General features: G+C 59.7%; 2 protein-coding genes across 2 annotated transcripts in view; both read right to left on the reverse strand.

Annotated features, from left to right (window-relative positions):
- The window catches only part of CAPN5 (calpain 5), a 51,940-nt gene that overhangs the window by 15,636 nt on the left and 11,469 nt on the right, over positions 1 to 24,835 (reverse strand). The window contains exons 2-3 of the mRNA XM_069470987.1: positions 19,259 to 19,459; positions 12,247 to 12,378 (exon numbers count right to left, since the gene is read on the reverse strand). Of these exons, the coding sequence (XP_069327088.1) occupies positions 12,247 to 12,378; positions 19,259 to 19,423 (297 nt within the window). The 5' untranslated portion in view covers positions 19,424 to 19,459. The remainder of the gene's footprint in view (positions 1 to 12,246; positions 12,379 to 19,258; positions 19,460 to 24,835) is intronic.
- On the reverse strand, positions 7,129 to 7,620 carry OMP (olfactory marker protein). Its single transcript, XM_069469220.1, has one exon. It carries the CDS (start codon positions 7,618 to 7,620, stop codon positions 7,129 to 7,131), a length of 492 nt encoding a protein of 163 aa, XP_069325321.1.

Here is a 24,835-nt window from a genome sequence, read left to right on the forward strand (position 1 = left end):
AGCTCTTGCAGCAATACTATAGGCAGTCACTAGCGGAAGGCTGCCATGGGCACAGGTGAGGGAGGCAGGATTCAAACCCACGGCTCCACAGTGTCTGGAACCCAGCAAGGGCCCAAGACTGGCTGGTACCTTTCCCCCACCTCCTTGTCAAGCTTTGCAGTCACATCTGTGTCCTTTCTAAGTAAAGACGCCCAGGCCAGCCCCTGCGCTGACTCCTAGTGCTCTCTCCCCACTTTTCTTTCAGGACAGAAAGTTGCACCAAAAATGGGCCACATGCAGGGTGGGGGTCACCGTCCCTGCTGCACAGACGGGGCAGACGGATGGGGCTGAGGTCCAGAGAGAAACAAGAAGCTGCCCAGGGGCACAGAGCGACGGGGAGTCCTAGGCCGAGAACTTAGGGCCTGGCCACTGCCTCCGCCACCCTCCTCCCCTCCTGCCCTACTTGGAATGCTCTGGACTGTGCCGGAGGGAGGGGGGACAGCCCTCGCAGGGTGCTGGGAGATGCTGCCGAGGCCTCGGGAGGATCATTAGTCAAACTCAGGGCTTGGCCCTGAGCCCTCTGCAGCTCAAGAAGCAGCTAATGAGGCCCCAGGGCCTGGAGACGCAGAGTCAGGGGTCCTCAAGGGCCTTAATTTGTCCCCCTGCTTTACCGCGCTTGGACCCGGCACGGGGTGGGGGGGGGTGGGGGGGGGTGGGGGGGGGGGCCTGGGCCAGCCTTCTCGCCTCTCAGCCCCTCTGCCGCCGGCCGGGACGCTGAGCGGGAGGAAGGTGTGCTCACGCGTGCACACACCCCAAAAACCTCCCACGCCACATCCGGCCATGCCAAAGTCAAGGAAGCCACCACAGCCTCCCAGGGCCATGTCAAAGCACTCAGGAACCGACAGGAAGAGGTTCCCACTGGCAACAGATGGGCCCATCTGAGCATCAATAAGGAAAGTGACTGCAATGGATTGAAACACATCAAGTATGTTCAAATTCATGGATCGGAATGCTACTCACAAAAACAAACACTTGGTCACTATTGGAGGAGGGTAGGGAATCAACTCAGTTTTCTGAAACTGGGAAATTAAAGAATCAAGCATTTATCCTGCTTTTGTAAACTGTCCCAGGGGGGTAATCAAATAGCAGGTGAAGGGAAGTCTTTATCTGGAAAAGAATCCCAGTTAAGACAGGAAGAGGAAGTGATTAACGTTAGACCACCACCATTTTGTAACCACTGAAGAATTAATGGATTGAGACGATGATGACGGATGGCTTTTAACGTCAGAAACGAGAGAGACACCCAGCCATTACATGCCTCCTGAACAGTCTCGTCAAAAAGAATCCGTGCCTAAACCACACCAACCCTCTAGAGCTAAGCCCTATTTTACAGCAAATGCACAGGACAAAGAGCATGTGAAACCCCACCAGGAGGGCGCAGTCAACAGAATCCAGACAGTGGGGAATCCCACAGGACAAACGACCCAGTTTCTTCAATAAATACGTTGCAAAAAAAATAATAATAATAAAAAGATGAAAGAGCAATCAACCAATTGCTACAATTATGGACTTTTGTTTGGATCTCACTCAAACAAGCAAACTGTAAAATGTCTGCATGTTTATGGCACAAATGGGAAATTAGAACACTTCTTGGGTATTTGATGATACAAGGGAATTACTTTAAAATGTTTCAGTTGTATGTTGGTATGGTGGGTTATTTTATTTATTTATTTTTTTACCGAATCCTTATCTTTCAGAGATGCATCCAAAAATACTTACAGACATGATACGCTGTCTGGGGGAGTGTACAGGAAATAAGACTGGCAGTGAGGTGACAACTGTTGAGGCCAAGGGCTGGGTACAAGGGAGCTCGTTAGGCCGAGCACTCTGCCCTGGTGCTGACCGTGGCTGAAATACCCATCACCACGGACACTGCAGCCTGGCCTGGCCACAGACCCTCCCAGCCTCAGCCCTTCGGGGCCCACGGGAATCCACCAAGACCACCAAACTCCCGCGATGCTTCACGCCACCTCGCCCCCACACATGCGGCTCCCTCTGCCCGTGCCAGCCCCCTTCCCTCGCCCCTCAGAGGTTCACTGAGCAGCAGCGCCCAGGGCCTCCCTGCCGAGCCCCCTGCCCCGGGCACCATGCGGCAGCCCCTTCTCTTTTCCCCGCTCACTGGAGGAACTCCTGGGGTGAGGGGCAAGTTGGACTCGTGCCCAGATCCCAGCACCCCGCACTGGGCCTGGTCCAGCTCCAAAGATGCCTAGAGTCGTTCTGGGGGGAAAATCCCCAACACGGGTCGCAGTGCAGCCCTGACCAGCCAGTGACCTGTACACAGCACTTAGTACCGCATTACCAACCGTGGTGGGTGGCAGGCATTTGTTTTGACTGGGCCACCTCTCTGAGTCTCAGTTTCCTCATCTACCTACCCCACCTCCAGGACTTTTATGAGGACTACAGTAGATGGCTTGGAGGCACTTCATAAACTGTAGAGGGCTGTGCACATGCAAGGGGTCATCCGTGCATTCACACAACGGGCTGAAAACCTCGGGGTTGGAAGGGAGCTGAGATGACCTGGTCAACCTCCTTCCCAGAAGGAGGAAGGAAAATCTCTGCACGTGCTTGGCTCCTGACTCAGGCTGACCCGGCGGCAATGCAAGGACCGTGTGGGGGCTGGAGCCTCCCTCACACCCGCCCTGGGATGTGATCCACTAATGGCCACCCACAGCAGAACGGGCCCGGGAACCTCAGGGCCCCTCTCATGGGCACACCTCAGCACCCCTGGTCTCCCGGCTCCTGGTTTTCCCTGGGGGCTCCCACCTGGACCCAAGTGGCTTAGCTCAAACCCTCCTGGGGCTGTGGAGACAGGACTCTGCCCAGCTGTGTGCAACAGAGAGGAGAGGGCGGCACTGCTCGGGACCTGCGAGCGAGAGCGTGTGTGCGTGTGTGTGTGTGTGTGTGTGTGTGTGGACGGACGTGGGGCACAGGGAGGGAGCTTTTCCGATTTCTGCCTGGGGGCTGGGCACGGTGGCTTACACCTGTAATCTTAGCACTCTGGGAGGCCGAGGCGGGAATATCGCTTGAGGTCAGGAGTTTAAGACCAGCTTGAACAACAGCGAGACCCCGTCTCTACTAAAAATAGAAAAATCAGCCAGGCATGGTGGCAAGCACCTGTAGTCCCAGCTGCTCGGAAGGCTGAGGCAGGAGGATCACTGGAGCCCAGGAGTTTGAGTTTGCTGTGAAAGATTTCTGCCTGGGAACCCAGAGAGTCCAGCTCGGAACATTTCTGAACCACGCAGGCGGGGCTGCGGAATGAGGGCCTACAGCTGGTTTCCTGTGTCACCCGAGTTGGGTGAGGTGAGCCACAAGGCCTTTATGAGTCCTCAAAACTAGGGGGTCCTTGGGTCTGAGTTTCTGAGATTCCTTAATTCTCAGCTTATAATTCCAAGAGCCTCAAATTTCAGATGCTGTGACTGGAAGAGCCCAGGAAGGCCTTGGGCCACCCCTGCCTCCTTGGGGGAGCACAGCCCTGCTGCTCAGCACTGGAGACCAGGGCGGCTGCTCGCTGCAGAGGGGCCATGTGAGGGACGGGGGCAGGGACCCCCAGCCTTGGGGCAGGCGCCCTCCCCCAGCCCTCCGGCTCCCCAGCTATGACGTGAGGGCCTCTGAGGGACCGTCCTGACCCTGGTGACGGTGGTGGAGGGGAATCCATGCCCACATGACTGCTCTCCCAGACCACAGAGCCAGGCCCGGCGGCTGCCCATCCCTGCGCCCCACACCACCTGCTGCCACAGCACTGGCCTGCTGTGTCACCTCAGGCAACTCACTGCACCTCTCTGAACCTTGCATTCCTCCTCAGTGAGCAGGTTCTCCTAGCCAGTCCCTCTCTTCTCGGAATATCTGTGAAGAGTAAGTGAGACCACGTTTCTACGGTGACCGGGCAGTAATGAGGAACAAACCCAGAGAGGGAGCCCGTGTGCCGGCTTTGAGAAGCTTGGGCCCTTTACTCACATTGACTCATCTGATCTTCACAACAGCCCCATGAAGGAGGCACCACCATTAGCCCCAACTCACAGATGAGGAAACAGGATCACACAGCCGGGTGGGGCAGAGGGGCTGGGTCCCTCACCCCACACTACGCTGCCTCTCTGGGGGCAGAGCTCAGGAAATGGGGCCGGTCTCTTCACCCTGTGGTTCATTTCCCCCTCCCTGCACTCTGGGGACAAGGCCAGGCCCCTACTGCTATCTGAGGGGCGGGAGGGCTGGGTCCTCTGTCCCGACCCCGCACCCCACCCCAGGCACCTCCAGGAGCGGCAGGAGGGCAAGCTGGGGAGCGGAGACTCCCGAGAAACAGCGTGCAGGCCGGGAAGGTCTTTGGATACTGGCAGGGGCTGTGCAGGGGGGAGGAAAACATGGCGGCGGCTGCGCTGCAGGGCTGTGAGATGGGGCTGAGGCCTGGCTGGGCCGGGGCTTTTGAAGCAGGGATCGACCCTGGTCTCCAGCGAGGAAGCCGCCTAGCCTGGGCCCTCAGGTGGGGTGGGGACATGTCGCAGGCCCACTGGCCCAGAGCCTAGTCCGCCCACACCCCGAGCTCAGCCCCTCCTTGCTCTCTGTGTACAGCTGTGGAGAAGGACCGTGGGGCACCAAGGGGACGTGTCCTGGGGCTGCATCAGTGCCAACATAGCCCATCCGGTCATGGGCTTAATAATCCCAGAGGGCAGGCTGGAAGGGGCTTCACAGAACCAGGCCGTTCCCTCTGCAAAGTCCAAGGCTGGGAGAGGGCCAGGGGCTGCCTGAGGACACACAGCAACTTGGTGACGGAGGCCAGACTAAACCGGACTCAGGCCCAGGCCCACCCACCCCGGGGCTACTGCCGCTCCATCTGCCCCCAGCCCGGCCACCCTGCAGGGGAGGGAGACTGGAGACTGAGCACTCAGCGCCTTCCCACCCCACCACCCCCGGCGACAGAGCCCAGGCAGCACCTCCCCGTGGCTCGCTCCACACCCCCTACAGAGGTAGGTCTGGGGCTATGGGTGGAGAAACAGGGGTGGTGGCTCCTGGCTGGGCATCGGGAGACGGGGCAAAACCCAATCCTGGCCTCAACCGGCCACCCGAGTCTTCTGGGCCTTATCCCTGAAAGCTGGTGGGGAGTGTGGGGAAAAGCCCAGGGCCAGGAGGGCAGGCACCAGGCAGGGCTCCTGGCAGGTGGGGTGGGGGGCTTGGGGTGCCTGCAGCGACAGACTGCACACCACTGAGGTGAGGGCACATGGACTTTATTGGGGACCTGCAGCAGGCACAGCAGAGGCACTTGGCCCCCCAGGGTAGATGGGGTGGGACAGCATGGGGGAGAGGCAGTCTGGACTAAGAGGGTCCCCAGAGTTGCAGGAAGAGGTCAAGCCAAGTGGCAGAAGGCAGGCTACTGCCCACGGGCTGGCTCCCGCAGTCATCAGTGGAGAGCAAGGCAGGCAGCCGCGGGACTCCAGGCACGTCCCGGAACAGGCCCCAGAGCTGTGAGCTGAGAAAGGAGCCAACCTCCCACCAACAGAACCTCCTCATGTACCCGAGGTTGGGGCTTGCCCTCCCAGCAGCCCCAGCTCCAGCCCTCGGCGTCTCTGTGCCCAGGGCCTGGGATCCCCCCGACTCTGCTTCTTGACAGCAAATGTCGTGGGCACGTCGCTGGCTGGCCAGGGACAAAGCAGGGCTGGCCTTGAGACAGGGTGTTGGGGGCACTGGCTGAGGTGCCCTTGGCTGATGCCAGGTGGCAGGTCAGGCTGCCTGTTCAAAGGGGCCCCTGGGCCCGTGCAGTGTGGAAGGGAACGCGGCTCGGGGCCAGAACTGAGCCTGCTGGTCACTGTGTCACACTCTCCCTGTCTGGAGAGTGGGTTGCACCTGATGACCTCGCAGGCCTGTGTTCTGCCATCACCCCACTGCCACCTCCTGCCACTTCCGACCATCAGCCACCATAACTGCCCACCAGGCCTCCCCCACTGCAGCCCCCCCAGCTCCACTAAAGAAGCCCAAGATGCCAACAGATATTTCAGGATGAGACACTCACCTGCCCTGACCTGTTAGCTCAAAATAGCCTGGCTTCCCAGCAGGGGACACCGAGGCCCCAGGGAATCCACTGTGGCCAACTCCTGGGCCCTGCACCCCTCTACCCAGCTTTCCCCAGGGAGAGAGAAACCCTTTACTGAACTGCTCCCTGCTTCACTGCACGACCCTTGGAGTCTCCCAGCTCAGGAAGCCTCCCCACCAAGGTCCTCAGGACCCAGCCCCTGCTAAGAGCCACCTTTGAACCAGCAGCAAGTAGACAACAGATAACCGAAAATCAGACTTGTTCGTAGGGCAGGTATAGACTTCTAGAATACATCCATGTGAATACAGCATGCTCTCTCTCAGTATCTATGTATATGCACAGGCAGATCTCTGTGTGTCCCTTCATGCTCCCCCCTCCACTTCGCCCCCAATGTCATGCCCGGAGAGCCAGAGCTGGGCCTGCACAGCCTCCCGGGAGCCAGCCACTCCCCACTGCCCCAATGCCCCCATAGCAACCCTGCCCCACGTCCTCAGGGCGGCCGAGGCATCATGGGACCACACAGGAATGGTGCCAGGAGCAGCGCCTTCCAGGGGCCCCAGGCTGGTGTTGCCCTCCAGACACAGCCTCGGCAAAGGACACTGTGGCCAGGTGGGCAGCAAGTGGGGCTCTGCGGTCCCCAGCGAGGCTGCTCCCGTCATCTCTGTCTCCGCATCTCTGGAGGAAGATGGGTGGCCGGTTCTTTGGATCTCTCTCTCTCTCTCTCTGTGTCTGTCTCTTTTGGTCTCTCTCAGTCTCCCCAACAATAAGGCCGAGAGAAGGCAGATGCCAATGGCCTCCCCCAACCTCGGCCAGCCCCAGCCTCTAAAGTCTACAGCAGCAGCGGCGGCGGCCAGTCCAGCTTCCAGACTGTGGAGCCTTGGACTCTCCCTCCTGTGAGCCGGAGCGCCGGCACCAGGGAAAAGGAGAGAAGGACGTGGGACTCAGGGGGCCTCGGGCCAAGCTGGGTACAGGCTGAGCAGCTAGAAGAATGTCCCCCAAAACACACTGTGGACGGGAGGTACAGGCAGGGGCAGGGGGGTGAGAGGAGGGGTGGCAGCGAGCAGCTGCCATCAGAGCTGGTTAAAAACAACGGAGACCTTGAGGTTGGCGGGCTCCAGCCCCTCGCCAAAGGTGATGAGGAAGTACATGACCTTGCGGACCTTGGCCAGATCCGACAGACGCTCCCCGAACTCCAGGGCGTCAGCCTCGTTGCAATCCATGACATCCGAGTCCTCCTTGCGCCAGAAGATGGCCGCGGGGTCCAGCAGCTGGCGCGTCATGAGGTTGGTGAGGTCGGGCGTCCAGTTCTGCGAGGTGCCGGTGATGGTGACCTTGCCTGGCTTGTCCAGCACCACGTTCCAGCGCTCGAACTGCAGCTTCTGCTGCCGGACGAAGTCCAGGCGGTACACGGACTCGGCCGGCCGCAGCAGCTTCTCGCCGTCCTGGCGCTTCTCGCCGCGCTGCTTCAGGCTCTCCACGCGCAGCCGCATCTGCCTGGTCAGGTCCGGGTCCAGGACCAGCGGCATGTCCAGCGGTGGCTGCTGCAGCCCGTCCTCCGCCATGGCCCAAGTGCTGCTGCTGCTGCTGCTGCTGCTGCTGCTGCTGCTGCTCCCGCAGACGTCAAGGAGCCAAATAGGCCGGGGCCTCGGCCGCCAAGAGAAGAGGCCACCAGAGGGGGCCCCGCCTACCCTTCCGCCCTCCCCTCGCCTCCTCCCCTCCCCAACCCTGCTCTCAAAACAGGGTGTGTGGGGGCGCGGGAGTCCCCACCTGCCTCCTCTCCGCTCCTGCAGGAGCGAGAATGCAGGCACCGCAGGCAGGCGGGAGGGTGGCAGGCTCCGTGGGGACCACATCGCTGATGTCAACTGCTGTGGCAACCACCCTGACTACCAGGGACGGCTGGGAGCTGGCTGGCTGTGAGGATGGGAGCACGTCACACGGGCAGTGTCGGGGAGGGCGGAGGGGAGCACGCGCTCGCTGCAGGGACACAGGCCAAAGGCCGCCAGGAGGGCGCCTGAGAGCACGGGCCAGAGAGGGCTCTGATTTGAGATTCGAAGTCACCCAAGCCAACCATGGAGCCTCCCTTGCCTCCTCCACACCCAATCACCAAGGCCTGTCGATTCTGCTTCCCAAACAGCCTGGAACCTTCTCCTGCGTTCCCACTGCCAGGACCTCAGCCCAGCCACCATCATCTCTCAGCTACACCCCTGCTTCTCAGACTTGAGTGAGCATCAGAATCACCTGCAGGACCTGAAACACAGAATGCTGGGCCGTCCCAGAGCTCTTGACTTAACAGGTCTCTGACCAGCCCAGCATCTGCATTTCTGCCAGCCTCCCAGGTGACACTCATGCTGCGGCCTGGGGCTGTGCTGAGAGTCACTGACCTAGAGGAAGCTGGCCTGCTGGCCTTGCCTCAGCCCTAGCCATGGCAGCCACGTGACCAAGTTTCACCTCTGCCAAAACCCCACCACTCAATCCCCCTGCACTGATCTTCAGTGTCCCCCAGGAGACACTTCCCCAAGGAAGAATCTGGCAAAGTCTCTATCTCCAGTGCCTGAGGTGGAACCAGGAGCTCGGCTATTGTAAAGGGCAAATGGAAGAACTGGAGTGTGTGAGTGTAAGTGGGGAGTGGGGCAGAGGGGTCTCTGCCACAACACAGAAAAGAGGACAGAGTCACAGGACAAGGTGTAACAACTGAAAACAATCTGGAGGGTCAAGTGGACCACAAGCACAGTCAATTGCTAGATGGAGGCTAAGTAAATCAGTGGGATCACGGGCTACACGAACAGCAGGGGCGCCCCCTCAAGCCCTGGGGTCAGTTCTGGTAGCCATTGGCAGCAATTCCCCAAGAGTGTTAGAGAGAACCACACACTGCATGTTAAAATGCCTGGCCCTCACGGAACCTTTTATTTTGCAGCTGCAGGGGCAGAGGAGGGGGAAGAACTTGGCTGTGGAGCTATGGTGGGGGGCTTCTCTTTCCTACCTAAGGAGGAGCTGTTTCTCCCTTCCTAGCACTGCATTTTGCTTTTTATTTGTATGTGCGCTTAGTTTTTGCCTGCAACGTGGAAGCCTGAGAGGGCAGGGACTGGGTCTTGTCCATCACTCTAAGCCAGCACCCAGAACAGGCCTTGCCGCGCAGGAGGCCTCAGGGACGCTTGCTGGATGAATGAATGGACGACTCACAAGGAGACAGGTGATGTGATGGACCACGGGGCCCAAGGACAACAGAGGAAGGTGGACAGGTGGGGAGGCAGTACATGGCACTGGCCAGAGCCAAAATGAGGTTTAGGGACAGGGTGTCAGGGCTGGGGAGTGAGCAAGAGGCCTGGGAGGTGAGGTCGGACAGGTGGAGCTGTTGCCTGGAGACCTCCAGGGAGAGCAGTTCTAGGCCCAGGCTGGGGTTGTGACAGCAAGTGACGGAGGTGGCTGAAGGTGAAGGTTGATGGAGATGAAACCAAGAACTAAGACCACGGTAACAACTAAGACCACAGACGGGGTTGAAGAGGGCAAACACACAGACACACAGACACAGTGAACCTGGGAGGCAGCAGTATTTGAGGTAGAAAAGGCTGGGAAAGCAGAGGTGCCAGGCCCTCTGGGCCTGGGTGACTGGCTGGGGCCACCGGTTGGCAGGGGACAGGACTACAGTGGGCCGGGGGGGCCAAGAGGCTTGCAGGGGCCAGGCACGTGCATGAGGGAGTCATGTCTGGAAGAAGCACTGGAGAAGAGGACCCCCTATTACTGGACCCTTAGGGACAGGGACCGAGGACATGGGGCCCCTGGGGAGGGCCTTGTCTCACCTGGGCAGAGCGGCACCAACCTACAGGTCTGGGTGGCTTCAAATCCTGTATGCACCATCCCCAGGCAGCCTCAAGGATAGGAAAGGTGGCTTCCCAGAGGAGCATGCGTGCTGAGGTGTGGTGGCCCTGAGCCTGAGGCTCAGTGTCCCAAAAGTGGGGGTGGGGAGGGCGGGGCAGGGATGCTGAGCAGCCCCCCAGTTGCCCCTCCATGGAGAAAACAGGGTGGGGCAGGGAGGCCCTACAGGGCAACAGGCCCACAAGGCGAGGGGGACAACAAACAGGGCTGCCAGCAGGGACAGAAGAGGAGGTAAGGCATGGTAATGAGCCCCCAGAGGGCCATGGCCACAGCGGCACAGGAGGCAGAGAGCAATTAGCCGAGAACACTCAGCCCCTGGGGACTCAAGCTGCTGGAGACCAGCCCCGGGCCCTGGCAGCCTCAGAGACAGGCCAGGCGCCCCCACGCCCTGCAGGAGGAACCTTTGGCCCAGAGATACACACGGGCCTGCCCAAGGTGGCACTGCATCCACGACAACTCTCCCACCTGCGAGTCCTGGGCCCCATCCCACTGGCCGGCTAGGGAGCCGCACAGACCTGCCTGGGGCCAGGCCCGGGCAGGACACACAGCCAGCTGAGGGCCCACTCCAAGTGATCGGCCGGCCCATTCCCAGGAGAGGACCCAGGGGAGCCAGGCCCAGCCCCACCAAAGGCCACAGGAGCTGCGGGGCACCAAGGCCAACTGTGGAGCTGGTCAGCAGCCGGGCCTGACAGTTTGGGGAGGAGCTCGCTGCGTACCCAAAACTCTCCAGAGCCTTCTCTGTGCCAGGTCCCCGCTGGGCTCGGCAGGAAGATGTAAGTTGGGCCAGCTCTGCCCACGGGGAGCTCACCTCAAGAGGGGAGATGACAGATAAACAGGCAACTCCAGGGCAGGGCAGGAAGTGGGGGGCCTGCCCTGCAGGACTCCCAGGTGCCCTCCGGCCCCAGACTGAGCCCTGACCTAGCTGGGCTGGGGCTCTGAGATGGGGGGACTGACCCAGGCTTGGAGAATGGGGTCGCAGCCTGGAAGCTGGGGAGTGGGGACTGGCCCCACACTGGGAGAACAGTGCCATGCCCTGGCCCTCTCTGGGCCTCGAGGCCCATGAGCGACATGATCCCACACGTGTTTCTCTGAGGCCCTTCCAGCTCAGACGCCCCAGGAGTGCCCACGTCTACAGGCTGCCACAGTGGGCTCTGCCGAGGCCCTGAGTGCCCTATAGCAGGACCATCCGGGCCAGCCCCAGGGACGCCCACCCTGGGGTGCCTTTCGGAGGTCACACTCCTGCTGAGACATGAGCACAGGGCACCTACCACAGCCCCAGCCTCAGCCGGGGGCACAGCTCCCTCTGATGGACGAGGGACACCTCGGAGGACGAGGGAAAACTCGCTGTGCTCCTGTGCCCTGTTCGCTCAGGACACCCGCGTGTTCTACAAACGTTAGTAACCACAACGCCGGCGCCATTCGCTGAGTCCGCCGCGCTTTAAGTACAGTGTCTCGTTTCGCCCTCACCGCTCCCCGAGAGACGGCTACTCTGGTCCTCCTACTATTGCAGACGAGGAACCTGAGGCCAGTTACAAAGCTGCCAAGTGGAGCGGCTGGGACTCAAACCCGAGCCCGGGACACTCAGACGCCCAGCGCGCCAAGGCCCAAGGCCAGCCCCTCCCAGGGAGAGCGGGAAGGGCAGGGCCGCGGAAGGGCAGCACCCGTGGCTCTCCCTGCCGTCCCTGCCCGTGATTCCTCGGGAGCCGGGTCTGGCTCCCCCGCAGCCTCCGCCTCCCGCCTCCCCAGAAAGGGGGCTCTGAGCATCGGATTTAAGGGCCGCACTGCCCAGTGCTGCCACAGGAGGACGAACTGGCAGGACCAGAGCCCATTCTTTCCAATTCAAGCCCTTCGGCCCTGGTCCGGAACACCAGCAGCTTGCAACCAGGAATTACGAAGCTGGGCAAAGTGGGGCCCAGAGAAGGACAGCGACTGGCCCGAATCACACAGCAGCTTACTGGCAGGGGTCTCCTGAGCCTCCTTAGGGTGTCTCTACACTGCAGGCAGCTTCCACATTTCACAATGGTATGTTCCACCAAGTGGCTCAGGGACACGGTGGGTCCCCCACAGCGGGGAGGGGATGCACAAGAATCACCCTGGAAGCTGCACAGATTCCCAGCACCTGCCCCCAGGGACCCCCAGCTGGTGGGGGAGGGAAGGCAATCCTGACGCTCGGACAGTGCTGGGGCCCCAGCGTCACCCCCACCCCATGCCTGGCACCGGCTTTCAGAAAGCCTCATCTGCGGCTGTCTGGCAGCGAGGGCCGCAGGCTGCGTTAACACCCCCGCTCCCCCAACCCACCCTGCCCCAGGCCTCACCTTTTGCCACAGCGAATCCCGGGAGGCGAGTGACGAACAAGCTGCCACAAACCAGCAGTTGCCCACCTGGCCCTGGTGCAGGTCGTGGGAGCTGATGCCATCCACAAAGAGGCGGGGGTCCTCGCAGATGTCCTGCGGGGAAGGTGAGGGAAGAACATGAGGGACTGAGGGGCACAAGGATGTCTGTCACGGCAGAAAGGAGACCTCATTGTCAGCCTAGAAATTCATCTGCCTCCCCCGCAGACCAGGGGGCCCCACGCGGCCTGTCTGCTCCCCCAGGGCCTGCCTGGAATGCCCTCTCCCCCTCCCTGGCTGCCAAAGGTTTGCCGAGGGACGAACTCTGTGGAAGGACCCCGGCACCACCTTCCTCCTGCCCTCTGTGCCCCCGACCAGCAAGGGCTCCGTCCCCCTCACTCTCCTGCACCCACAGCCCGAGGTGCCCACCCCGGCAGCCCTCGGGCCCAGTCACGAGGAAGTGGTGTGGGGGTGCAGGGATGGGACAAACACCAGTCACACATGATGGGCACTAAGTGAGGGGAGGGCGGGGAGCTGACGGGCCAGGCCCCGCGTGGCACTTCCCCAGTGCGGTCTCAGCAGATCCTCACGCTGCCTGAGGAGCATGGGGCTGGCTGTCATTCCACTGTGCGGATGAGGAATGGAAGTTCAGAGAGGGGCAGTGGCTTGTCAAAGGCACACAGCAAGCAATGCCCGGGTGGGGCAGAAACTCCTCCTTTTTGATTTTCCATGGAGACTGGCAGGCGTGGCCAGAGGGGCTGCTCCAGGGAATTGGGCCGGGGCAGCCGCCGGGCAGGGAAGTGAGTCATGCCCAGCCGGCAGCTGGCAGGCCCAGCCCTTCCTAATTTCCAGGAGCCCCTTGCGCTGTCCGCTGGGAGAGAGCCAGCCCGGGGTGGGCCCCAGGACCACCATCCTCTGCACCTGGGCTTCCACCTCTTCGCGCTTTGGGTTTTTTCCCTTAAAAGCCCCCCCTGAGGCAGCGCTGCGAGTGGGAAAAGCACGGCTTTGGCTTCAGCCTAGACACTGAATTCCCGCTCCTCACTCTGCAATTGGCCCGAGTCTCAGCTTTCTCATCTATCAAGTGGGAACAATAATTCCTCCTTGGCGAGGAATCAGTATATGCAAAGCGCCAAGCCCAGGGCCTGACCCAAAGACAATGAAAGTCTGTTTAAATTTTCAGGTGCTGGGATGCTGTGCCCAGAGCTATATGAGTGGTCCAGCACCAAGAGACACGACCGGGAAGGGCTGCCCACCCTGTGTTCCCGCAGCTGCTAACACCCCACCCACAGGCTGAGCCAGGGCGGGTTAGATCTCTGCAGGGGCAGCGGACAGTGCTTGGCACGGCCCCCAGCCCTGGCCAGGGCAGCAGAGCCACACAGACACCTCCAGAGTCCCCACGTGCCTGCCTGTGCCTGATGTGGGCCCAGTGGCCAGGCTGGTGCCTTCCCCCTGCCCAGTCCAGGACTCAGCTCGTGGCATACGTGTGCCACCGGTGTCCAGCAGGCCCCTCCTCGCCCATCAGCATCTTCACTCCACCAGGCTGAGAGGGAGTGACTGCTCACCAAGCGGAGGGTGGGGGAGGCAAACACTGAGACGTGTCTTCCGTGTACCAGGCATCCTACTGGAACCACAATCCATCCTCACCATGGTGCTGAGAGGTGGGCAAGATGCCCATTTTACAGATGAGGAAACTGAGGCCCAGAGAAGTGGAATGCCATGCCCCAGCCACACAGCACGAGCAGGAGGGCAGCAGCCCTCTGCCTGCCTCCACTTCAGCAGGTGCTCTGAGCTAGTTTAAGCACAAGAGCTCTGAGGTTCCAGCGTGGGTGACCAGCAGAGGGCGGCAGAGGCAGGAAGACGGAACCTGAATTCCTGCTCCCAGTTTACTGGCTGTGCAAACTTTGGACTTCCATTTCCTCCCCCCGTGCAAAGGAGATGAACGGTCATCCCTGCAGGGCCGTGTGGGGACCCCACAGGTCATGGAGGTGGGGCACTTGGCAAGGGAAATGAGACAAAGGGCCCTCAGCCCCCCTGAGGTATCCGGGACTCCTGCAACCCATGTGCCCAGAAAATGGGCCAGAACCCCCCGAGGGCAGGAGTGGCCCCTTCCAGGTGGCACTGCAGCGCGACCCAGGGCCAGACTGCCAGGCAGCTTCCCCAGGGCACAGGCCTGCTCTCATGCTGTCCCCGGGGCACCCTCTCAGGAGCCACAGCCAGGAGGAAGGGTCTTGCCCCTCATCTTACCTCCCAGCCCTGCCCACACCCAGCCCAGCCCTCCGACCAGAGCGAGCTAAGACTTAGCTGCTGCCTCAAGGGCCGGCAGGATGGGGGTGGGAGGGGGGCTCTGATATCTGGAAGACCCCAGCCACATCCTGCCACAGGAAGAGAGACAGCCACTGCCTGGTGTCACCGGGGTCTGCAGCAGCAGGTGACTCCAAGGTGTCCCTCCACTTCAGATCCTCCCAGCCAGTGCCCTGTGACAGAGCTGTGACTGCCCCATTCCACAGAAGAGGAGGCTGAGCCCAGGAGGGGCAGTGACATCCAAGGTCACGAGGCAAACAAGTGAATGGGACAGAACCCAGGTCTGCCAGGCTCCCGCCCAGGGCTCCTCCCCACGGGGCAGCAGGCCGGGCAGACCTGTGGGGCAGACCCAACCGTCCCAGCCTGGCCCTGACGACAGGGCTCAGGCCCAGACGCTGCTCCAGCCCTGGAGAGAAACGAGCCCAGGGATTCCTGGATTCCACTGCCCTGACCTGCTGGGGCAGAGTGGGGACCTGGGGGTGGTCGGGCGGCCTGGGAGGGAGCAGGCGGCGGAGGAGGTGGCCAGGTGTGTCCCCACTGCCAGAAGAGGCTCAGGGTTGGTTACCAGCTCTAACCCAGAGAAACCACCTGAGGTTGGCGGCACCTGGGGCCTCCCCTGGAATCCAGAGGCCACCCGGGGTCACCGCTAAAGGAACAACCACAGAAAGAGCTCACAACAACTGGGCACCTATTGTGTCGCAGGCACTGAGCAAAACAGCTCTGGGAGACAGGTATTGTCAGCAGCCCCTTTTACAGACAAGGAAAGCAAGGCACAGACAGGTTAAGTCACTTGCCCAGGGCCGCACAGGAAGAGGTGAACTGAAATTCAAACTCAGGCAGTCCGGCTCCACAGCCTCCAGGTAGGCTAGGTTTTATGGGTGACAAAGCCACCCTTCCTTCACCTGTCTCCCTGTACCTGTCCTAAGCCCAGCAATGGGACCAAGGGGTCAGAGGAGCCCAGGCCCTCACCCCTGCCACCAAGAAGCCAGGCTTCTCAACACCAGTGTTTGCCCTTCTGCCACTGGCTGCACATGGGCCACAGACTGAGTTAGGGAGGGTCCCTGCCCACAGGCAGGACCCTTGAGAAGGAACCAGATGCTGACACCCTTCATGTGAGCAGAACTGTGACAGCAGGGGCCAGAGAGAGATCAGAGGAGGATGCCTGGAGGCGGTGACTGGCACAGCAGGCATGGAGAGCGGGAGGCAGGAGGCTCAGGAGTGGGATAGGGACTCCAAATGCCCTAAGACGGGGTCTGGCCGCAGCCGCCAGACAACAGCTGCCTCTGACACGGCCCTCCTCTGGGCGCCCAGCTCCTACGCACCCTTCCATCCCTGTCCACGCTAGGTTTGCCTTAGGGTCTCCTCCACCAGCCTGGGAGCTCCAAGGCAGTGTCCACGTCCGACTCTGCCCACATCCACGGTTAGCAAAGCTTGGCAGCTTCCACTGGAGCCGCAGACAGTTCCCCGGGAGGAGGGAGGACAAAGTGACATGCAGGATTGGACTGAATGGGGGCCGTCCCAGAGGGCTGGAGTTGACCACTTCCTGGTCAACATGGCTCTAGGGCACAGCCTTCTGCACCTGCGGTCTCCTCTGCGCCTCAGCCCCCCACCCGTGAGACCAGCCCCACCAGATGCAGGCCACAGCCCAAACCTCCCTGCGTGGCACAACAGGAAATTCAGGTTTCCAGTCCTGGTGTACAAACAGGAGGCAGCAGGGCAGCAGGTGGGAGCGCGGCCTGGGCTGCCCCCGCACAGGCTCCTTCCACCCGCACCCCCTTCCTGTCCATCCTCCTTCACCCAGTCACCTCCCTCGTGGAATTGAAGGTCACAGAAGGAACTGACTAGGCAACTGTGGAAACTGAGGCCCAGAAGGAAGCAGGACTTCAGCCTGGGACTGGCAAGGGCAGTGTTCTCAGGAGTCATAGCCTGCGGCCCGCCCCTCTGCCACAGACTGGCCTTCCCGCCCTGCCCCCATCTCCTCCCCTGGCAGTCCCCACCCTTCCAGGCCACCTCCTCTGGATGCCTTCCCTGACCCCACTGAACTCTGTCTCTGAGCACATGCCCGGAAGGGGGCCATTCCTGGGCAGGGCAGAGGCCCAGATGGCTGGGTGTGCCCCCAGCTGCCAGCCCTCACCGCAAGCTGCCTGCTTTGTGGCACGGAAAGGCCTAACGCTGAGCGCAGCCGAGTAGCTGAGGGGGTGGGGCTGGGGCCCACCAGCCTGCCTTGGGAGAAATGTGGGAGGTTCCAGAATTGACGCGTGTTCATAGGACCCCTACTTGTCCCCTCTGCATTCCACGAGAGGGCCTCCAGACTGATGTCTAAGCATGGGCGAGGCAGAGTGCTGGATGGGGGACACTCTGCCCCCGTGGGGTGAAGGAGCCCTGGGCCTGAGGGAAGAGGAAGGTCTTATCTCCCTGACCAGGCCCATGGGGGAGGTGGCAGACGTTTACTGTACTGGAAAGAACAAAAAACAATCAGCCTGTGGGGGCAGGGGTGTCGGCCCTAGGCAGGTGCCCTGACCTGCGGAGTCCACAGGAGATGAGACGTCCCACGCAGGGCGGCTCTGGGTCCCCAACACGGGGTTGGCAAGGAGAAGGCGGGCTAGGGAAACCACGATCAGCGAGAATCACTCTCCCCTGGGAGGCCAAGCCAGGAGGGTTGCTTGAGGCTAGGAGTTTGCGACCAGCCTGGGCAACATAGTGAAACCCCATCTCTATAAAAAATAACAATATTAGCCGGGCATTGTGATTCGTGCCTGTATTCCCAGCTACTTGGGAGGCTGAGACAGGAGGATCGCTTGAGCCCAGGAGTTGGAGGTTGCTGTGAGCTATCCTGACACCACTGCACTCCAGCCTGGGCAACAGAGCAAGACTCTGTCTTTAAAAAAAAGAATTACTCTCCCCAATTACAGATGAGGAAACTGAGGCCCAAGTAGGAGGAGCAGGCGACAAGGACCAACTCAGAGAGAAGGAGCTGGAGGGGAGGGCAGTGCAGGAGGCTGCAGAAAAAGCTGGCCCCGTGTTCTATTTGTAAACAGTTATGTCACAGGACCAGGAAGTGAAACTCCATAGAAACACGGCTGCCTCAGGCCAAAGTTTCACCTTCCTGGCCGGTCAGGCAGCTGGGAGTTAATGATCAGCCCACTGGGCTGGGCCTGCCCCACTGCAGACCCAGCAGGCCAGGCGCTGCCTACACACATGGTTCCCCGCAGTCTCACCTCCGCAGCCGCCGTTCAGCCAATGCCTGGCCTTGAACGGCCCCGACCCAGAGTTCACCCCCTAATGCTGCCCTTGGGCCGCACTCAGACAGCCGTCTCAACAGCGACCACCACACGCTGTCTCCGGCCTCCGTGTGCAAGGCACGGGCGGCTCTGAGGTCTGGGAAGGCAGTGAAGGTGGAGTGGCAGGACACCGAGAGGGCAGGTGACTTCAGCAGGTCACATAGCAGGGGAATCTGAGCCGGCCAGCCTGGCATTTCCTCCTCTCACCACAACAAGCCCAGCCTGCCCCAGCCAGGCCTCACCAGCATCCTTCTAGAGCCATGGACTAAAATGTAGTCCGGGTGATGGCCAGAGGGCAGGACAGGGTCGGCATGGGGACAGTAAGCAGTGCAGCTAGAGGAGGGCAGACAGCTCGAGTGTCCCCCCCCTCCCCACACCCAAGGCCTCACAAAGGCCCTTTGAGGCCAGCCTCCTCCCCCACCCACTGGACAAAGGAGAGGGAGGAAGGCGTGGGAGGGTGCCCTAGAGGCAGAGCTCTGTGGCCAGGCCAGGAGGCGCCCGGGCGTCCCGGACGGCCAGCATAGGGGCCCAGACTCTACTGCGGCACTTGGGGCTGAGCTCACAGGCACCAAGGACCCTTATCTGGTGTCAGGGAGGTGGGACCCGGGGAGGCAGGACCCCTGGGTCTAGTCTACCCCTGCTAGTGCCTCCCTGGGCAGTCAGGGCACGTAGCTTCCCTCCTGGCCTCAGTTTCTCTGCCCCTCTAGGATCCCAGCTCAAGCAAATCCACAGGGTTTTTGAGTTGGAAAGGACTTGAGATCCTCACCCAGGAGAGGAATCAGGAGGATGAAGTCACACCACAGGGCCGAACATTTCTGTTTCACACACTCTAGCCTCAGGGAGCAAGGCCGGGTCAGGAGCGGCCACAGAGACACCACAGAGCTCATCGTGACCGATATTAGTGGCCGCGGCTCCCCGTGTGGGGCCCAGGCCCCGTGCAGACTTCCTCACCCATTACCTCTTTTAATCCTCACAGCAGCCCTGTGATGAGGCACTATTATTTTTTACTACTGTTATTATTATTGACTAATCATCGTAAATACTTTTCATTATACAACAAATGACTGTTTCAAAATCATTACGATCATAACCAGGAAAGTAAATTCCTACAGGTGAATGGCACTCCACATTTTACTAAAAAAAAGTCACCTCATTTTTATCCCAAAAACGACCTGGGGGGCGGGGTGGCAGGGTCCAGAGAGAGGTGCAGGCCTGGTGGGCAGCGCGGCCGGGGGATCAGGGTCCGTGCTCCACGCTCCATCCAGCAAATCCCACAGCACCGGCCCCTCCACCTTCTCGGCAGCCTCGGGCCTACGATGGCTCCCCACCCCCACGCCACCCCAGGCCCTGCGGACTCAGCCTGTGCGTGGCTCTGGGCCTGCTTGTCCCAGCTCCAGCCAAGACCAGACACTGACCTTGGGCCGCTTCCACCTGACGGTGGGCCCCGGGGAGCCCTTGTAGTAGAGCGAGTCGTCGGTGGCGGGGAAGTGGGGGTCCTCAAAGAGCACCTTCCTGCGCAGACAGGCTCGCTTCAGGGCCGAGTAGTTCTGGTCCTCGTAGGGCTTCACGCACGAGAACATGGTGGCCGCTGCCCCAGGGAGGGGCGCAGGGAACACCTGGATGGGAAGGGAAGAAGACCATCACCTCTGAGTACCTGGGGTCCCTGCGGTGCACAGGGCCCGTGTGTCCTCTCCCAGCAGCCCTGTGAAGCAGGCAACGGCATCCCCATCATACAGGCAAGGGAAGAAGGCTCAGAGAGGGGCGGAGGTGTGCCCAAGGTCACACAGCTGGTACGAAGTAGAACGGGGATACGGACCGACTGGCCAGATGCCACAGCCTGGATTCTCTCGTTCCTGACGCTCAGAGGTAATACAGGCCCACAGGCCAACAGCGCACGGAACTCAGGGCCGGCCGGGCCGCACCCACCGCCCTCCCTCCCTGTGTTTGACCAGCCTTCCCTGGACCTCCCAGACTGAATCAGACGAGTGGCCACCCCCAGGTGCCCCGTGGCTGATGTCACACCCACAGAAAAACAGCAGCATGCATCTCCGGGTTCCTCTCCTCGCCTCTAGAGAGCAGCACATTTTTGCCCAGTGTGGGAGGACCTTGTCCCAGGCACCCCCCAGACATCGGTCATCCATTCTCGGGCCCGTTCCAGCACGCCGCCCTCCTCTCTGCACCTCGGGAACACGTCTCCAGTTCTGTAGGAGCCTTCACCCTCCCTTCATTCCCCAGGGCCCCAAGTGGGCGCCGCCAAGCGTCCTGCACCTTGTGCCAATGTGGTGACCAAGTGCAAGGGACACAGACTGGACCAACATGGTCAGGAAAGGCCTCGGGGAGGGGAGGAGGTGCAGGGCGGGGAGCAGCCGTCAGGGGCCTGACAGGTCGGGCGCACAGGCGCATGCCGGGACGGCCAAGCACTGGAGTGACTGCCCTGTCCAGGCCACCCCGTCGCAGGCTCCATCCTGCCCGCCGTGGAGCTCCACACCCCCCGGATCTACTCATCTGGGACCTGCCTAGGGCAACACTACAATCCGTTAGGGTACAGGCCAGAATTTCCCAGCCCCGCCCCGAGGGAAACTGAGGCAAGGTAGACTGGCTTCTGGGGTGACATTTGAGAGCAAGATTGATGTGGGTGCCAACCCCAGCTGCACCACTCAACTGCTGGGTGACCTTGAACAGGTCACTCACCCTCTCTGAGCCCCTGTTTTTGCACCTCTGTGATGGGAACGATGCTGCTTCGACACCTGGAAGACGCCGCTGTAAGGAACAAAGGCTGAGCAGGCTGCTGAGCAGGGCACAGGGACTCGGAGAGAAGAGAAGGGGCCAGGGCTCCTAGCTCGAGAGAGACTCCACTTCCCTACCACGTGCAAACCGGCTGGAGGTTTGTGTCTGTTATGCAAATAGTGCTGGGTGGGCACACCGCTGCCATTTTGCAGAAGAGAGAACTGTGGCCCCGTGAGGTGAGGTGACCTGCCCAAGTTCCCATGGAAACTCAGAGTCTGGACTCGGGCCCAAGTCCCCCGCCTTGGCCTCGTGAGCCTGCGCTTCAGGAGAAAGGGCTGAGAGCTGGGCAGGACATGGACCACGGGCGGAAAGAGAGGAGGGGAGGGGAGCGACAGGAAGGGAAGGAGGTGAGCTCAAGGGCTGGGGGCTAGTTGTCTCCTCTGCACCTGAAGCCACTCCACTTTCTGTCCCCACATCCACACTGGGCCCACTGGCTACTGCTGTGTGACCTCAGGCCAGCCACTTAATTTCTCTGGCTGCCCCTCTGCCCAAGGAGGCCAACAGCCCTGCCCCTCCCACCCACCTCCCAGCCTTGGGGGCCTGAGGGAAAGAGAGGGGAGGAGGCTGCAGAGCTAACTCCGGGGCTTTGGCACACAGTCGCCAACAAGCACCATTAGTACCACATGTTTCCAGCAGGGTCAGCTCAGGAAGCAATTTAAGCTGCAAGAATTAGATCAGAGAAGTAGAAAGCAGGAGCCGGAAATCTGCTCTTGCAATTCCAGTGTTTCAGAGCCCCCAGGGCCCAGAGGGGTTGGGTGAGCTGGCTGAGGTCACATAGCCAGGCTGGTGGAGAAAGAGGGTCTGGCTGCTCTCCGGGAAAGCCAGGGGCCCACGCTGCTGGGAGGGTCTGCTCCCGGGGAGGACAGAAGGGAGGTGGCGGCTGAGAGGGGAAAGCTCAGCTAGGCAGGGCCCAGGGGTACAGGGGCCAGGCCCAGCTAGCTAAAGGTCTGACATCGTTGAGCTACCCCTCCAGCCTCATCCCTGCCCGCCAGACTGACCCTGGCCTACTTATGCCAGGCTCTTCCAGTCCCTGGCCTTTGCACAGACTGCCCCCTGGCACCCTCCATCTGCCCCAAAGTCACCTCCCATGGCACCCACTGGGCCAACACCCCCACTGGGTCACAGTCCTCCCCAGTAGCTTCAGGCATACTCATGGAAGGCCACAGATAAACCAGGAGGCAAGAAAGCCTCTTCCAAGCTCCAGGGCTCTTCTTTGTGGGACTGAGCTTCTAGCCACAGCACTTCCCATCTCCTAAGCACTTTCACACTGTTTGGGCCGCACGCAACGCCCTTGAGGGGTTCAGGACAGGCCAAGCTTCCCGGCTGCCGACAGCCTGCCCTCATCTCTTTCCCTGACAATCTCAGCCCCACCATTGTCCACTCTGGGCCAAAGTTCCAGCGCTCAGTGCTCCCTGCTGCTCCCCGGAGCTCTTTACTCAGGGCCTTTGCGCACACTGTTCCTTCCACAATCCACCCTCTGCCTGTGCCCCAAGGACAGCGTCCGTGATGTTGTACCCTATCAATCCGCATAGACTTGTCCACCTCCCCCGCCCCCCATGCCCCTGAGGGCAGGGCCCTCTCCACACCTCTCTGTGCCCCCAGGGTCCAATGTTGAGGGGCAAGGAATTCACTAACTGTGTTCAATAAACCAACAAAGGCAAGCATGGAAGGAATTCCTTCCAGGATGGGAAAAACAAGCCAAATAATGGCAGGGACTCCCAGGGGAATCAGCTTTCCATGTCACAGTCACCAGCACACAGGCCTGGCTCTGCGTCCCCCTCCTGACGCGTGCCGGCTGCGCCCACACCCCACTGTCCGTCTGGGCGGCTGCAGCCCCGGCGCTCTCTGCTGCAGCCCAGCCCTGCTCCAGCCCACTGCCCGTGCAGCTGTGAGACCCTCACCAGGCCACATCACCTCCCTGACCAACAGACAGACACAAGGCAGAACGGAAGGAACATGTGGCATTTCAGAGGTTCCAGCAGGAGGAATGCGGGGAAGCCTTCACAACGGCCAGGCCAGCGAAGCAGGAGAGAAAGGCCGTTTCAGGCAAAGGGAACGGCTCAAGCAAAGGCTCAGGGGCAGGAAAGTGCCTGGTGATTCAGACCCAGCCTGGCACGGTGAGGGCCCTGTGGGCCGAGAGTGGGGCTCTGAGGTGGGTAAGAATGAGAGCCCTGGGGTGCTCGCAGGGAGCTCCAGGAGCCCAGCCCTCTGGCAGGCCAGTCAGACCTGAGTTTGAGTCCCAGCTGCACCCTTTAGCCACGGTGTGTCCTTGGGCAAGTTGGGAACCCCTCGGTCCTGCTGTCAATCAACCAGCAGGCCTCCCCTGAGCCCTACGAGGTGGCCGAGGACAGAAAGAAAGTAGCATCTGCTCCTGGGCCTGCCCTAAGGAAGTTCAGTCTGCCCTCCCCATGGTGCACCCTTTAACAGTGGCCTGGCCTGTTCCGTGGACCTGCTGGAGGTGGCAGGGCCAGCCTGGCTGTGCACGGGGTGGAGTGAGGGCTCACCTTCCAGCAGGCCACGCTACACCAGCTGATGCCAGTGAGCCTTCTCCAGACATGACAGCCACAAAAGCCATTTTGTAAGCGGGAACATCAGGAAATTGTCGGAAGTCTGTGGCCTGATACGTGGTCTCCAGACTCCACAGCCCACCAGGACTTCCTGAGGCGGGGCCTGGGTTAACACCGACCACCTTAGGGGCACTCCGACATGGCAATAAAGAAGCCAGTCGGAACGGTATTCTCTTCCATTCTCTCCCAAGGAAAACTCTGCTTGGCCCAGAGTGTCTTTAACCCCTCACAGGCCTTGCCCGTCTCCTTCCTGCCCCAGCAGGAGCAGGCCTCAGGCCGAGAGCTTCCACAGGCAACAGCACTGGGCTGGAATTGAATGAATTCGGTGTTGTTTTTACTTTACTTTTAAGATTCTTCCAGATACTTTGAATTTATGGAGAATAATAGTGACTCTCCATTTACAGTAGATACACATATTCGGAGGACCCTAACAACGCCTCCAAAAGACGCTTAGATTTGATAAATGAATTCAGTAAAGTCTCAGGAAATAAAATCAACACACAAATACCAGTAGCATTTCTGTATACCAATAATGACTCAGCTGAGAGCCAAATCAAGAATTCAATTCCACTTGAAAGAGCTACAAAGAAAAAGAATACCTAGGAATATATTTAACCAAGAAGGTGAAAGAGCTCTACAAGGAAAACTGCAAAACACTGATGAAAGAAATCAGATACCAGTTTACACCAGTCAGAATGGCCATTATTAAAAAGTCAAAAAACAATAGATGTTGGCAAGGATGTGGAGAAAAGGGAACTCTTATACACTATTGATGGGAATGTAAATTAGTACAACCTCTATGGAAAACAGTATGGAGACTTCTCAAAGAACTAAAAATAGAACTACCTTTTGATCCAGCAATCCTACTACTAGGTATCTACCCAAAGGAAAAGAAATCATTATATCAAAAAGACACCTGCACCCATATGTTTATCACAGCACAATTCACAATAGTAAAGATGTGGAATCAAGCTAAGTGCCTGTCAACTGGTGAGTGGATAAAGAAATGTGATATACACACATATATGTATGTGATATACACACACACACACACACACACGCACACACGGAATACTACTCAGCCATAAAAAGAATGAAATCATATCTTTTGCAGCAACTTGGATGGAATTGGAGACCATTGTCTTAAGCGAAAAAACTCAGAAAGTTCAAAAACCCCATGTTCTCACTTATAAGTGGGAGCTAAATAACAAGTGCACATGGACATAGAGGATGAAGGCACTGGAGACTCAGGAGGGCAGGAGGGTGGGGGAGAGGGTGGTGTGGGATCAGAAACTACCTAATGCGTACTAAGTACACTAATTGGGCTAGAGTTACACAAAAAGCCCAGACTACACCACTGTGAAATATATCCATGTAACAAATCTGCACATGTACCCCCTAAATCTATAAAAGTAATAAAAAAATTAAAAAATAAAGATCTTTTTGTTTTCCAAACAAACAAAAAGAAATATTGGGAGAAAGGAAGCTGATTTTTTTTTTTTTTTTTTTTTTTTAAGAGACAAGGTCTTGTTATGTTGCCCAGACTGGTGTTGAACTCCTTCCTAGGCTCCAGCTATCCTCCTGCCTAAGCTTCCCGAGCAGCTGGGACTACAGGTGCGCACACTGTGCCCAGCATGG

The sequence above is a fragment of the Eulemur rufifrons genome, chromosome 6, assembly GCF_041146395.1.
Source record: "Eulemur rufifrons isolate Redbay chromosome 6, OSU_ERuf_1, whole genome shotgun sequence".
In the NCBI taxonomy this organism is placed as follows: domain Eukaryota; kingdom Metazoa; phylum Chordata; class Mammalia; order Primates; family Lemuridae; genus Eulemur; species Eulemur rufifrons.